At 51.3% G+C, this 13,282-nt stretch overlaps 1 protein-coding gene across 3 annotated transcripts in view; it reads right to left on the reverse strand.

Moving 5' to 3' along the window:
- Window positions 1-13,282, reverse strand: part of CSMD2 (CUB and Sushi multiple domains 2) — a 570,274-nt gene that overhangs the window by 275,767 nt on the left and 281,225 nt on the right. For 2 of the 3 annotated variants that reach the window (XM_075996375.1, XM_075996373.1), the window contains exons 7-9: window positions 6,863-6,940; window positions 1,649-1,736; window positions 834-958 (exon numbers count right to left, since the gene is read on the reverse strand). In XM_075996375.1, coding sequence (XP_075852490.1) covers window positions 834-958; window positions 1,649-1,736; window positions 6,863-6,940 — 291 coding nt within the window. The remainder of the gene's footprint in view (window positions 1-833; window positions 959-1,648; window positions 1,737-6,862; window positions 6,941-13,282) is intronic. The other variant, XM_075996374.1, reaches the window with a different exon arrangement.

The raw sequence follows: 13,282 nt of genomic DNA on the forward strand, positions 1-13,282 counted from the left end.
TATTTTTCCTGGACCCCTCTTACTCTGCATGAATTTCATCTTGATGCATATGCCTAGAGGAAGGCATAGAATCCTTAGAGGGATCTAGAATGTAACTTTATAGTGGGGAACATACCTTCTCTTCCGAAGGGGCACTCAGAAGAGCACCTGCTGGCTTTTAAAGGCCATCGAGCTGCCTAGTGCTCAGGGGTTTTCTTTGCTGGTGCCCTGAGAAATGAGGTCAGGGGCTTGCTTCTCCACTGCAGAAATAGTTTCAGGTCTGATATCTTAAGATTATTTGGGGCCTGGGGGATAGGCCAGCACAGGCTTGGCTTATGTGATACCTGGGAATGTGGGTGGCAGGTGTAGAGTTAGGGGAATCCCACTGATAAGCCTTTTGATATCAGCGGCCATGTCACTTCCATGTAGCTAAGAAACACTCTTCTAGGAGTGACAGGTCTCTTTACTGCAGAGTGAGGGGACAGATACAAGGGCGTTGGGACAGGAGGTCCGGTATGTGTATGTGTTATAACGGGGGAGTTCAAGGTGGCTTCCTTTCCTAGTTAGGTGTGGTTGTAATACGTGTTCAATGAGCTGGCAACCTGTTTTATTGTATGTGACTTCCCACTGGACTGTAAGGTGGGCAAAGACCATGTTTATCTTCCCCACCTCTGTATCTCCTAATCCGAGTACCAACCTTGAAACTGGGAAAGTGCTAATTAAATATGTTAATTAGTAAATAAACACAGGGCACAAGGGTGACAGCCTGGGCCTCAGAAGCTGGGAACTGGGCTTCATCCTCCACACCTGGCCCAGGTTCTTTCTGTCCGGCCTCCCTTCCCCGGCACCCTCACCTCGGCAGACTGGCCTGTGGTCGCTCCAGGCAGCAAACATGTCGCTCACTTTCATACAGGTGATCCGCTTGGACCCTTGCAGGTCATAGCCCTCGTTGCAGGTAAACTGGACACTGGATCCTAACCTGGGAGACAAGGTGTGTCTGTGAGGTCAATGCCGGGGCCTGCCATGCCCCGCCCTGAGTTCCTCCTGGATCTGTAAAGTGCCACATGGAACATTGTTTCTCTTTCTGACCCTTAATCTCTGCTCTACTGTTTAATCACTTAAAATCTCCATTGGAAGGAACATCTGCTCTCCATCTTTTTTTTTTGGATCATTTAATTGTTTTAGGATTGAGTTAAAAGGTGACTTTGTGAGCAAAACAGCAATCCTCAGAGATCAGCATCAGTAGGACAGCTGAGGGTGGGTGGATGACACCCGTAAACTTTAATGAAAATGGAGGATCATGGGAAGATGCCTGGATAGTTAGAAAGTTTGCAAAACATACCATCTCCGGGCACTAGGGTCTCCTAGATTATCACAGGTGTACGTTGCCTGCTGGTGTGTCATTACTGAGATGGCAGCCTTTGTACCCTGGATGTGAAGGTTTGCTGGTGACATTGGCAGTCTACAGTCCCCCCATACAGCCTGGGCACTCTTTCAAGGATGGGCCCGGGAGAGACTGTCTAAGGCCACAGCTCTTCTCCAGAAAGTATCTGTTCCTGTATCCACCCCATTCTCTCTGTTTTTGCCTCCAGGTAGGCGAGTCCCTGTCTTCCCTCAAGCCAGGCCACCCCACCTTCTTGCAACCAGAAAGTTCCCAAATAGATCTTACCTGAAATCCGAGCCTAGTCTTTTGCCCCTTTCGGGTATGCCAGGATCTGGACACATATTATGTCCTTGGGATACACCAACCTGAGTTACTACAAGGCAAAAAACAGCACATACAGAGATGGATAATCACAGGAAGGCACCGCCGCGGCAATGTCTCAGGGTGGGAGGTGGAGGCAGAGACAGAATGAGGCCCTGTTTTGCTGGGACTGTGTGGGGTGGCTGGGGTTTCCTGAGTGTGCAAGGTGGGCAGCTGCTATTGACAAGTCCCTTTGTGAGCAAAGTCATTCAGACCATGTGGGTTCAGAGACAGGCCTCCACCCCAACAACCACCCAGGTCCCTCATCCCACACCAATGGCCAGAGGTGGCCTGTCCACAGCCCTTGGGGACTTCCTCACCCTGTGCTGCAGATCTCGGGGTGGAGAATCTAGATGAGACGAGTCCTCCCACCTCAGCCCCAAATGGAGAAATGACTCAAAGAAAGTTAAATAAAAGGTGGATGCATGATCAGAAACGGCAAAGAATGTAAGAGAAAGCTGCAGTCTGAAGTTCAAAGCAGGGACTTTAGCTCAAACATGGACATTTATTCTGAGACACCTCTTCCCACCAGACACTTCTCAAGCCAGAGTAAGCAGTAACCAGAGCCTCTCCACCCAATGCCACCAGCCAAGAGCACTGAGTAGACATGGCACCTGTGATGGTTCTGGTAGGTGGTGTGATGCTCTGACACTTGCCAATGCCAAGACGCTGTTTACAAAACCATATGCATGGTTGTCTCGGCTAGAGGGGAAGCTTGGTCGGGGGCGGCGGATATACACTGGGTGGAGAAGGTGAGCAACCCTCTGGCCCCTGCCTGTTCATTGTTCGTGGGATGCACATATTGATGAGGCTGGAACCACTCACACCTCTGGGTTCCTGGCTTTGAGGATGACAAGGAGCTGTGGCCAAGCATACAGCCTGGTCACAGAAGTTCCCTTCCAGGACTCACCAATCCCACGATCCCAACAGCAGCCTCTAGAGGAGGGATGACAGGCACCGGGAACAACATTCCCTGAGTTTGTACATTTCCTCCCGTTCCCCTCAATGCCCATGATGTGAGCAAAATGCTCCATGACCCACACGCCCACTCCCTCACATAGGTACACAGGCATTCATCGAGCACCTACTGTGTACGAGGCTTTATTTGGATCCCACGAGAAATGCTGAGGATAGTCAAATATGTTCACTGTCCTCAAGGAGCTTCCAGTTGAGTGAAGACATGAAACATGGAAATAACTTTGGAACCACAAGGGGAGGGGTGAAAGATTCATCTGCAGGCATGTTCAGGGGAGGACCAGTCTCATAGTGCTGGGAGAAGTATGAAAGGCTGCCTGGAAGAGGTGGCATTTAATATGGCCCTTCTGAGGTAGAAGGCTTTGAACAAATGGCAACAGAGACGACAAAGGCAGACAGGCATGAGGGGTGAGGTAGAACATGCAAACAGAACTAGGGGTCACCCTGTGTAGGAGGGAGGGTGAAGGATGATGAGAAAGAGTAGAAGGTGAGATTGCAGAGATCAGAGTTGGAAAAGGCTCTATTTGGACCCTGAAAATCACAGGGAGCCCCTGCAGAGTTCCAAGGGGAAGAAGCGGGTGGTGAGACCCCATTGCTCAGGGGTAGGCTGGTTACTGTGAGATGAGGTGGGAAGTTTTGTGACTGTCCAGGTTGAGGACAACAAGAGCCTGGTAATGGGGACAGCCATGAGACAGTGAGAAGGACGTGGCAAAGGAGGAATCCCTGGGGCTCATGGAGGACCAGGGCATAAAGGCAGGGAGCAGGCGTTTCCAGGGCTGGGTGCCCCTTAGGATGCAGGGGGTATGATGGAGGGAGGGAAGGCAGGGAGCCCTGTTTTAGACTGACTGAGTCTGAAGCTCATTGCTACAGTTGCAGGCCTGGTGTAGACCATGTTCAAAATTCCAGGTAGCCTAGGGTATTACTGGCAATGGAACCTATGGATTTGACAGGCTGCACGCTCAAGCCAGACACCAGGTACCCCCTTGGTTGTGTGCAGTGAATGCAAGGCCTTCTGGGTAGCTCCCTTTTTCCAACATTCCACACTGCCAGGTTAAAGCCAGTCACCCCACTGGAGGCTTGTCCCCTACTCCCCCCATCCCCTTCCTTGCCAAGCCTCTCCCTCGAAAGCTTTTGTATCCTAAACTTAACACAGTCACCATTCCCACCAGTCCAGATGCCTTTAGGCAGGGATAGTGGGATGGAGCACCGCCCCTCAAAGTAGAGCAAGCTCCTGCCTCCTGGCAGCCTCATGGTTTGCAAGTAATGGAAAGAAGACGATAACCCTCTAGGGTTTCCTCCTGGGAAAAAGAGCGAGGACTCCTGAGCTGTACTTGCTGGTTTACCTGTTGGTAAGCCAGTCCCCCACACAGCCTCACGGAGATCTGTCCCTACTGCCTAGCTAAGGACCCGCCTTCTTTTTAGGTCCTCCCTACTCAACCCTGCCCACGGACCACACCCATCCCAAAGTCCCTGCCAACCACTACATGGGAACCATGCAGCCCCCTGTAGCACATGAAGAATATACAGCAGTTTCCTTTCCCCTTCTCCTGCCCTCTCATTCCGTAGTGACACCACCCAGGAAGCAGACAGAGCAGAAGGCTGCCCAATGACGATGGGGCGGGACCAGAGAGGAGAGACCATGGCGAAGCCCACCCACTGAGCCACAGCCCCCGACAGACAGGCGGACCCTCCAATCAGCCAGCCCCGAGGAGGATCAAGCACCACCCAGGAAGTCACAAACCCAGCGGTGACGCAGCTCGCACCTGGCCCAGTGCCATCTTCCAGGGAGCACTGAGCAGGTGACAGCAGTCCCAGGAGGACCTTCAAGGTTCCCCGGGAAACAAGCAAATTTCAATCTCAGTGAACAGATTACTGCCTGAATTATGGAGGCAAGAGGCGTTCCCCCTTTCTTTCTGTAATTCCAGCCTTCACTGTCTATTCAAAACCAGTTGCTTATATTTGCTGGTGGCTACCAAGGGACAAGAATGAAGGGTAATCGTTACCTGTCTTGGGAGGGCCACTATGGTGAGAAGAAGCCGCAACATGCCCAGGAAGGCAATGCCTTCTACCAATGTGCAGGGCGACACAGACAGGTAGGTGGCCAGAACCGATGGCCAGGGGTCCATGCACCCATGGACTGTCTAGTAAAGGCAGCAAGCCGGGTCCACTCCCCCCCTAAAGCTCAGGACAGCTGTCCACAGGGGATTTGGGCAGAACACAAAAGGCCAGACCCCCGCAGACATTTGGCTACCTGCATCCGAAGCAGCTTGAGTCACACACCCGTCTTTCTCCAAGGAACTCTTAGAATGGAGACTGATATCTTCTTGGCAGAGAGGCATATACTTGTGAGAGTGTTTGCATTATTTCATTAGAACAGGGTTTCTTCATCTTTCTGAGAGTTCTGGGCATCTCTGAGTAGCTACTGAAAACCATGGACCCTCTCTCCAGGAAAGTGCACTCACAATGTCACATGTCATTGTTCAGCTAGTTTATGGGCCTCCTGAAGTCCTCAGTCAGGAAGGCCATCTCAGATCCAACAGGGCCCTTGGGAAGAAGGCAGGGCAGGGATGTACATCGTCTTTCTACAGATGTGGACAGACACTGAGACATTAGCCTCTGCGGGGGACTCGGCTACCTGACGACACATTGGGATATACACTCGGTCTCCCAAACCAGGGCTGTTTCCTTAAGTTTGACTGTGGCTCGGGGCAAGCTCTGAAATTAAACCAGTTCACATGGTCTTTCCCGTGACTACAGAGGGAGGGAAGTGAGGTTCCAGCCCTTGCTGCAGATCCCTGATCCCTGGCCTGTCCCAGACTCTTCTAGCACCCTGCCCCCTCCCTGAGCCCCTAGGCGAGCACCAAAGTAGGGCTGGGCTGCCCCCTTGCCCCTCAGGGTGAGGGCGACCATTGACGCTGGTCCCCAGCTGAACCCAGCCATGGGTGGCACCTGTTTCCACTCAGAGAGCTTGAAAGACCAGAGAAAATCCCCACACCCGGGTTCCGCTCAGTCAGGGCTGGGGAGTGAGCTGACCCTGCCGCACTGTCCCCCAGCCACACACAGCACAGAGCCTGGAACCGCGACGCCACCCTTGCCTGCCTGTCCTCAACACAGACTCCCAGGGAGCCAGTAGGACCAAGACGGAAGGAGGGGCACGGGGACGGGAGGGTGCAGGAGCCAGTGAGGCCCAGGAAGAGTGGAGGGGCAGAGGGGAGGCAGGGAGGGTAGGAAGGCGGTTGGAGGGGAAGGAGGAAGAGGAAGAAGGGTGGAGGGGGAGAAGGCCTTGAGAGGCGGGGGGGGGGCAGAGGACAAAGGAAGGGAAGGAAAAAGGAAACCAGGAGGTTGGTCCATTGTTTGGGGGACCAAGGAAACCCCCACACTCCCCCAGAAAGAAAATGGAGAGTTTCTGGGAAAACCTCCTCTGCTTTCGAGCCCAGCCTTCTGGGGTACCCGGAATCTTCCCCAGGCCTCCTGCGCTCTAGCGCCAAAGCCCCTCAGCACAGGCTCTGGTCAGGTGTTCCTGGGGCTGGCACTCCGGACCATTCCCCAGCACTGGGCCTCTTAATCTTCCAAACACTCGAGTGGGAACATGTTATCCAAGTCATCATCCACCCTGTGCCCAAGCAGAGGCCGCAGCACTCCCCACCGGACCAAGAGCGCCTCCCCCACCCCACCCAGTCCTCTCCCTGCCCGGCCAGGTCCAGGGACGCTCCGAGGCGGTTACTGGGCATTTCCCTCCCCCGCCCCGTTCCCAATCTGGCCTTGGGAGGTGGAACTGGAGCCCTGCAGCCCCCAAGATCCCTGCCTGAGATTACTGACTCCTAAAAGAGGAGCCAGAAGGACCGTCTTAGCAGGTGGAAGTGATTCAAAAGGAAAAATAAAGAGAGAGAAATGTAGCAGTAATGGCTCCCTGGACTGCAGTTCGAATGGGAAGTGAGGGAGGAAGAGGATAAGAAGGGAAATGGGAGGAGGAGGAGAAGGTAAAAGACAAGCCCTGGGCTGCTCTTGGCACCAGGTGAGTGTGTCCATGCACAGAGCCCGGGAGGAGGGAAGCAGGGCCGAAGGGAAGTCATTCGCATCATCTGGCTTCCCCGCAGTCACAGCGCCGCGTGCGTCTGACCTTGAACAAGAGGCCCGGCAGGCGGGCCCCGGGCGGACACTTACACACAGATGTCTTCTGGCTGTTGTCTTTGCTGGGCATCAGCTTCACACCCCGAGACTTCAACTCAATTTGCTTCTTGACTAGAGAGGAGACAAGAAGAAAAACAGTTTGAGTTGTCTGTGACCGGGGACAGGGCTCCCTCTACAATGATCCCTCTTGTGGCCTGGAACGTTCCATGGCTGGTTAAAGCCAGGAACAACTTCGGGCTGCGACGTACCAAGAGCAATGCTCCAATGCAGCAGGGTCTCAGACACCAAGGGAGAGCTGCTAGCAAGGCTGGTCCTCTCGGGGAGGCAGAAAAGGTGGTCTCCCACCTGTGGGATGTTGAGGGGCTCTGAGAATCCCTCAGTGGTTGCTCACAGATGTCTGAGATTTCACTAGAACTACAGAGTTCAATCTGCTACTCAGCACACTGTTCGTGAGCACCTACACGCGAAGTCTTGCAGCCCACCCTCCACATTCTGCTCTCCTGCACGTTCCGCCTGCTGAATTTCTGATCCAGCCGCGACAGGGTGTGGTAGATTGGACTATGGGCCCAAATCGTCACCACTGCACCCTTTGCAATGTGATTTTGTAGTTCTTCCCATTATAGAGGTGGAGTATATTTTTCCATCCCTTGACTTTGGGTTTGGGCATGTGATTTGCTTTGGCCATTGCACATTTGGAGGCTTTGACATGTCCAAAGGCTTGAGAAGCACCGGCCAGCTTAGGCGTGCCCTCTTGCATCCTTGCCATCATTGTGAGACAACATGGCTGGTCCCAGGAGAATGACAGACACGTGGGGCGGGGTCAGCCTCACTGAGCCCAGCCTACATCAGCTGACCTATGCAGGCAGGGGACGCTGGGTCCTGGAGATCACGGGGGGATGGTATCTGGCCCAGGTGGATGCCTGATAGATTCAATCTGGCTTTGACCCTGTCACTAAGTCCATTCCTCAGCTCACCAGAACTTTGCCAAATAGCACTCAAAGAGTGCCAGAGCTGAAACACCACATTTCCAAAGGCCATCCCTTTTATGAGCCACCCTCCTGTGGTCTGACTACCCCTGCTCCCCAAGGCATTCTCCTGGTCTCCAAGGGCTTCATCCAGTCTCTGGTTATAGGCTTTGGTGCATCTGTCCAATCCCAGATCCCCGTGCCATCCTCCAGCCAGCTCCTGCCCGCCAACTTAGCCCTGCTCAGGCTGATGCCCGGCAGTGGTGATAGCAGCTGTGACCAGGCACTTCCTGTGTGCCAGGCCCTGGGTGCTTTACGAGTTCTTTCCTTAACTCAGCATCCTTGACTCCTCTCACACCCACACACGATCCATCAGCAAATCCTTCCAAATATATCCCAGCTGCAACCACTTCTCAAAACTTCCATGTCTGTCACCCTGGTCCAAGTCGCCAACACCTCTCCCCCAGTTGCCATGGTCTCCCATCTTCCATCCTTGCCCACATAGAGTCTGTTCTCAGCACCAGAGCCAGAGGAATCCTGTTAAAACGTAAGTCAATCCATGTTACAGCTCTGCTCAAGACTCTTTCGTGGCAACTCATCTCTCCTAGAGTAAAAGCCAAAGTCTTTAAAATGGCCCGCAAGGACCAATCTGCTCTCCCCATGACCTCCTTAACCCTATCTTCGACCTCAATCACGCCTCTCCAGCCTCGTGGGTCCCCCGATGTGCCTGCAATATGCCAGGCATGCTCTGCCACAGTCTGCCAGCTCCCCAGCACGCTCTGCCCCCAGATAGCTGTACAGCTTGCTCCCTCGTCCCTGGAAGTATTTGTGCAAACACCACTTCCTCACTGAGGCCATCACTGACCACTCCGTTAAAATGACACCACCAAACCCAGCTCTCTCTACCCCTTTCCCTACTTTATCTCCCCAACTTTCTAACATATGATATTGTTTGCTTAGTTATTTTTGTCACCGTATATTGCAATGTATGCTCCCCAAAGGCAGGGATTTTATTCATTGCTGTATCCTCACTGCCTAGAATAGTGCCTGCTGGCGATCGATACTCATTTCATTGGGTCCGCATACTTTCAACGACCTTGACCGGTAGTCATTACGCCTACTTGGCAGATTATAGAACGGAGTTTCAAAGTGGTTTGGGTGCCGTGCCATAGGTCACACAGCCGGGAAGCAGCTCTGTTCTCGGCTGAGCCTCAGCTTCTTTCCTTACGCCCTACCCCAAAGCAATGCCAGGACATCGTCAACCTTCCCCAGGATCTGCGCCTTCCTGAGCTCAGGCCCTGAAAGTTCATATATTTGCTCCAGACTCGAGGTAACATGCCAATTCGCAAACCAAAGCCACTGCGATCAGATGTGCAAGGGAGCGGCTCCCAGTCCCGCGCTCTCGCTACGTTCCCCAAGGTGCTGTCCCTTGGTGAGCCACTGTCTATGCTGAATGCCTAATAAAATCCAGTTATTACCACAGATGCAGCCTCCCCACATGCATTCAAACCCTTTTTATAAATGTGCATTACTCTCCGTGTGTATCCAGCAGGAAAATTTCCAATGAACACTAACGTGCACCCATTATCAAAGAGAGGGCATTAGTAGGGAAACATGCATTATTCAAGCCCAGCTAATACAGTGCAGCAGGGAGGAAATCCCTCTGATACGCCATCCCTAGGAGGACAGGAGCAGTTCCAGCACTCTGACAACAGCTCAAGCCCTTCCCCTGATGCCCCAGCACTGGGATAGGGGCAGGTGAAGGGTCTCTATGAGCCAGTATGGCCCATTTGGGGCTGGGACTGTGGAGATGGCTCAGGGCACCTGGCCAAGTAGGAGGGGAGGTCAGAGTTGTCCCTGTCCCCTTGTCTCAGGATCTGGTGTCACTGGAGGAAGAGGATGAGGAAGGGGGCCTGAGCACCAGGAGGCCATTCCCAGGGCAAAGCTGCTTGGCTTTTCCTTACAGCTGCTGCTGGGGGCGGGTATGGTGTGAGATGCCAGTGGCTGCAGGGAGAGGCATTGCTACGAGGGAGCCCCGCTTTCTCTCTCTCCAGGTTGCATGGAGGAAAATGCTCCTGCTGCTTCTTGCTCCTCTCAAGGCCCCACAAGGAATCCTTATGATGTCTGTGTCCTCTCCGCTCAGCTCATCCCTCCCAAGGAAAGACTGTCTAACCTGACAGGTCACTGCTTAATATTCACCGGGCTGCTTTTAGTTGAGGATGATGTCATCATGACTCCCAAGCTGGGACTAACTTCTCTTCTTCCTCTTTCATGTCCTGCTACTTCCCATTGGATGCAGTTTGTCAAGGTGATAAGAACTGAAGAAGAAGGAACCACAAAACAGGGGGCTCCAGAATGTGCACATGAACTTTGTGACTGTCTCCTCCTTTGAGCTGGGTCTGAGAGGTTGCATCACCCATGTTGCCTGTGACCACCATGTGGTCATAAGATGCACATTAGAACCCACGGGTGGAGTCTTTGTCCTCATCTTGTTAGCCCAGGAACATGCATTGGCTGCAGTGCTTTGGGCAGGGATACCTCATACTAATAACATAATCTCTAAAAGATGAACATCTAGGCCCAGCTGGCCAGGGCCCATACTCTGGGGACACAGAACCTGCATTTGGCCCACTCCATGTGGCAGTGGATGAATGGGTCATGGAAGTTCCTTGGCTGAAAGATGAGCTCAAGGCAAGATCCCATCACTAGAGATGTGAGCATTAAAAACACACCTCCAGGTGCTGGGGCCTCAGTTCTTGAGCAATTCCAGGGAAGTGATCACATCCCGAATTATACATAGTAATTTGTTTTTCTTTTTAACAGTCTGCCCAGGTGGGTGGTGAGTGATCATGGAATACAGAGCACTGTGTGAAATCAGCCACAAAATGAGCTCATTGAAGAGCTAGCTGGACAGACTGGGGCAGGCTGGGGTGCAAAATGTCAGAGAACAAGGGCTGCTCTCCTCCAGGCCTCCTGAGTGCACAACCGGCAGACTCAGTCAGAAAGGAAGGTCAAACCCAGCAGATGGACAAAACAGCAAGAACCTAGAGAAATTCTGATGTATTCATTTATGGTGTTTGCACATCTTTCGTGGAGCGCCCACTAGCCTGTGCCAACGCTATTACACTGAACGCCCAGTCTCTAAGGAGAGGATTCTGCAGCTGCTAATACGGTGGAGATGAAATGGAGCCTGGAGTTCATGTCCACGTGTGTGTGCACATATCCGTGCACACACGCACATCTATGTCTACAACAAGCTCACTCACAAGTATACATTCATGCACATGGAAACATATAGCCACAAATATCCAGATATAGAATACAAGTCCCACACCTATACTGTCCACATTTTTTTCACTGTACATGAACAAAGTCAGGACTCCCAGGAGAATAGTGCTGGCTCTAACTGGTTGATGGAAATCTTACTAGGTGCATTCATCTCCTCTGAATGATAATGACTACAGGAGACTGCCAGGCTGCTCCATTCATCCTTTATATTCTGGTTAATTACAAGACATTTCCCCGCTGTTGTAAAGGTTAGCGGGACACATGGTACACATTTAGCTAGAAGAATCTGGCAATACAAATGCCTCTCTAGTCTGCGGCATGAGTTATTGGGCTGAGCTAGCGGGAGACAAGAACCTGTTAGTGGAGGAGACAGGAGAGGAGGCCTAACCTGTCTCCAGTGCTCTGGGAGTCAAGAAGTAGATGGAATCTGCAGCTTCTTTTCATCCCAGTGGATTCAGACTTCCCTCTGTAAGGGGAGCCCCTCCACTAACCTTGACCCTCCCTTTGCCCTGCATTTGGCTGTCCTGCTAGCTGGGGCATCTTTTCCTCTACCCCTATACTCACTGCTTTACCAAATCCAGTTTACTCAATTTTAGAAAATTTCTCCCATGTGTACCCTTCCTTCAATGTTCTAAGCCACTCCTGCATAAACAGAACCTTGTTTGCTTGGATTTTGTTTGTAGATTCCCCCCTCTGGCTCATCTTTTAAAAAGTTAAAGGGGGTGATGTTTCAAAAACTGAAATCTGATCTCCCCTTTTTCCTACTTGAAAAATTGCTAGGTATATGTCTTGCATTTTGCCCCTCCTGTGTTGCTGAGGGTCTGCCTTGCCGCTTGGCCTCCTACCCGGCAGAAATGCTTAGATACCCACAGTTCCTTGCCAGGTGAGGCCAAGTCTGGCACATTGACTGTTCCCCTCACTCAGATTTATGCCACATATGTAAAATCCAGTGCAGATGCCTAAGACCTAATGCTTCAAGGTGTAGACCTTCTAGCAGATGCTGCAGCCATTACTATGGAGCCAAAGGGAAGAATGGTAATTCCTGAGCAGAGTTGGGAAGGCTCAAAGTAACAAAAGATGATGTGTCCGTTGCAGGTCAATGGACTTACAGGATAAATATAAAACTGTTGGTACCAGACTTGATCAGGATGTTGCCAACACACAAATGAAGCGGCTCGGATGGCACCACCTGTGTTACTGTCCTGGCATGCCCAGTCACCATGGAAGGCTCAGTGAAGATCAGCAAAGGTGTTAATCCAGTGGAAACCAGGCAAGGTGTGATGTTGCATGTTGATGCCATAATTACCAAACTTAAGAAGCAGCCTAAACCTGTGACAACTCCCGAAGAGATTGCTCGGTTTGCCACAATGTCTGCAAATGGAGACAGAGAAATCAGCAACATCATTTCTGATGTAATCACAAAGGTTGAAGGTGTCATCCCAGTAAAGGACAGAAAAACACTGAATGAAATAGAAATTGAAGGTACAGAGATTGGCAAAGATTACATCTCTTCCTACTTGAATAACATGTCAAAAGTTCAGAAAGGTGAATTCTGGGATGCACAGGATTTCCAGCGCCCAGTCCATTGTATCAAGTGCCCACTGAAATAGGAAAAAAGCTCCAGGTTTTGATGCCATAGAAAGAATCAACAGAGCTACTGCTACTGATGGTATGGTGTTTGGAAAAGAAAGCTTGACCCTACATCCTGAAGGTGTTCAGCTTCGTGACTTAGGAAAAGTTGGAGACGTTATTGTGACCAAAAATGATGCCATGTTGTTTGTTACAGGGAAAATGTGACAAAAAACTCAAATTGAGAAACATATGCAATAAATCATTGAGCAGTTAGATATTGCTATTAGTGTCTACAAAAAAGGAAAACTATGAACATGTAGCAAAACTTCAGCTACAGTGAAGATCGATGGGAAAAGTGAAGTGGAAGGAAATGAAAAGAAACAGACCCAGACACTGAATACTACAGGAGCTGATGTTGAAAAAGATATCAACTAGGTGCTTTGCTTTGGTGCATTTCATCCTTTGATTCACCGCTCCAGCTAATGAAGAGTAAAAAAATTACTATAGAAATAATTGAAAGAACACTTAGAATCCTAGCAATAACCATTGCTAAGAATGCAGGTGTTGAAGGATCACCGATAGTTGAGAAAATCGTGGAAAGCTCCTCAGAAGCTGGTTACGCACCATG

Source organism: Microcebus murinus, chromosome 2 (assembly GCF_040939455.1).
Source record: "Microcebus murinus isolate Inina chromosome 2, M.murinus_Inina_mat1.0, whole genome shotgun sequence".
Lineage (NCBI taxonomy): Eukaryota > Metazoa > Chordata > Mammalia > Primates > Cheirogaleidae > Microcebus > Microcebus murinus.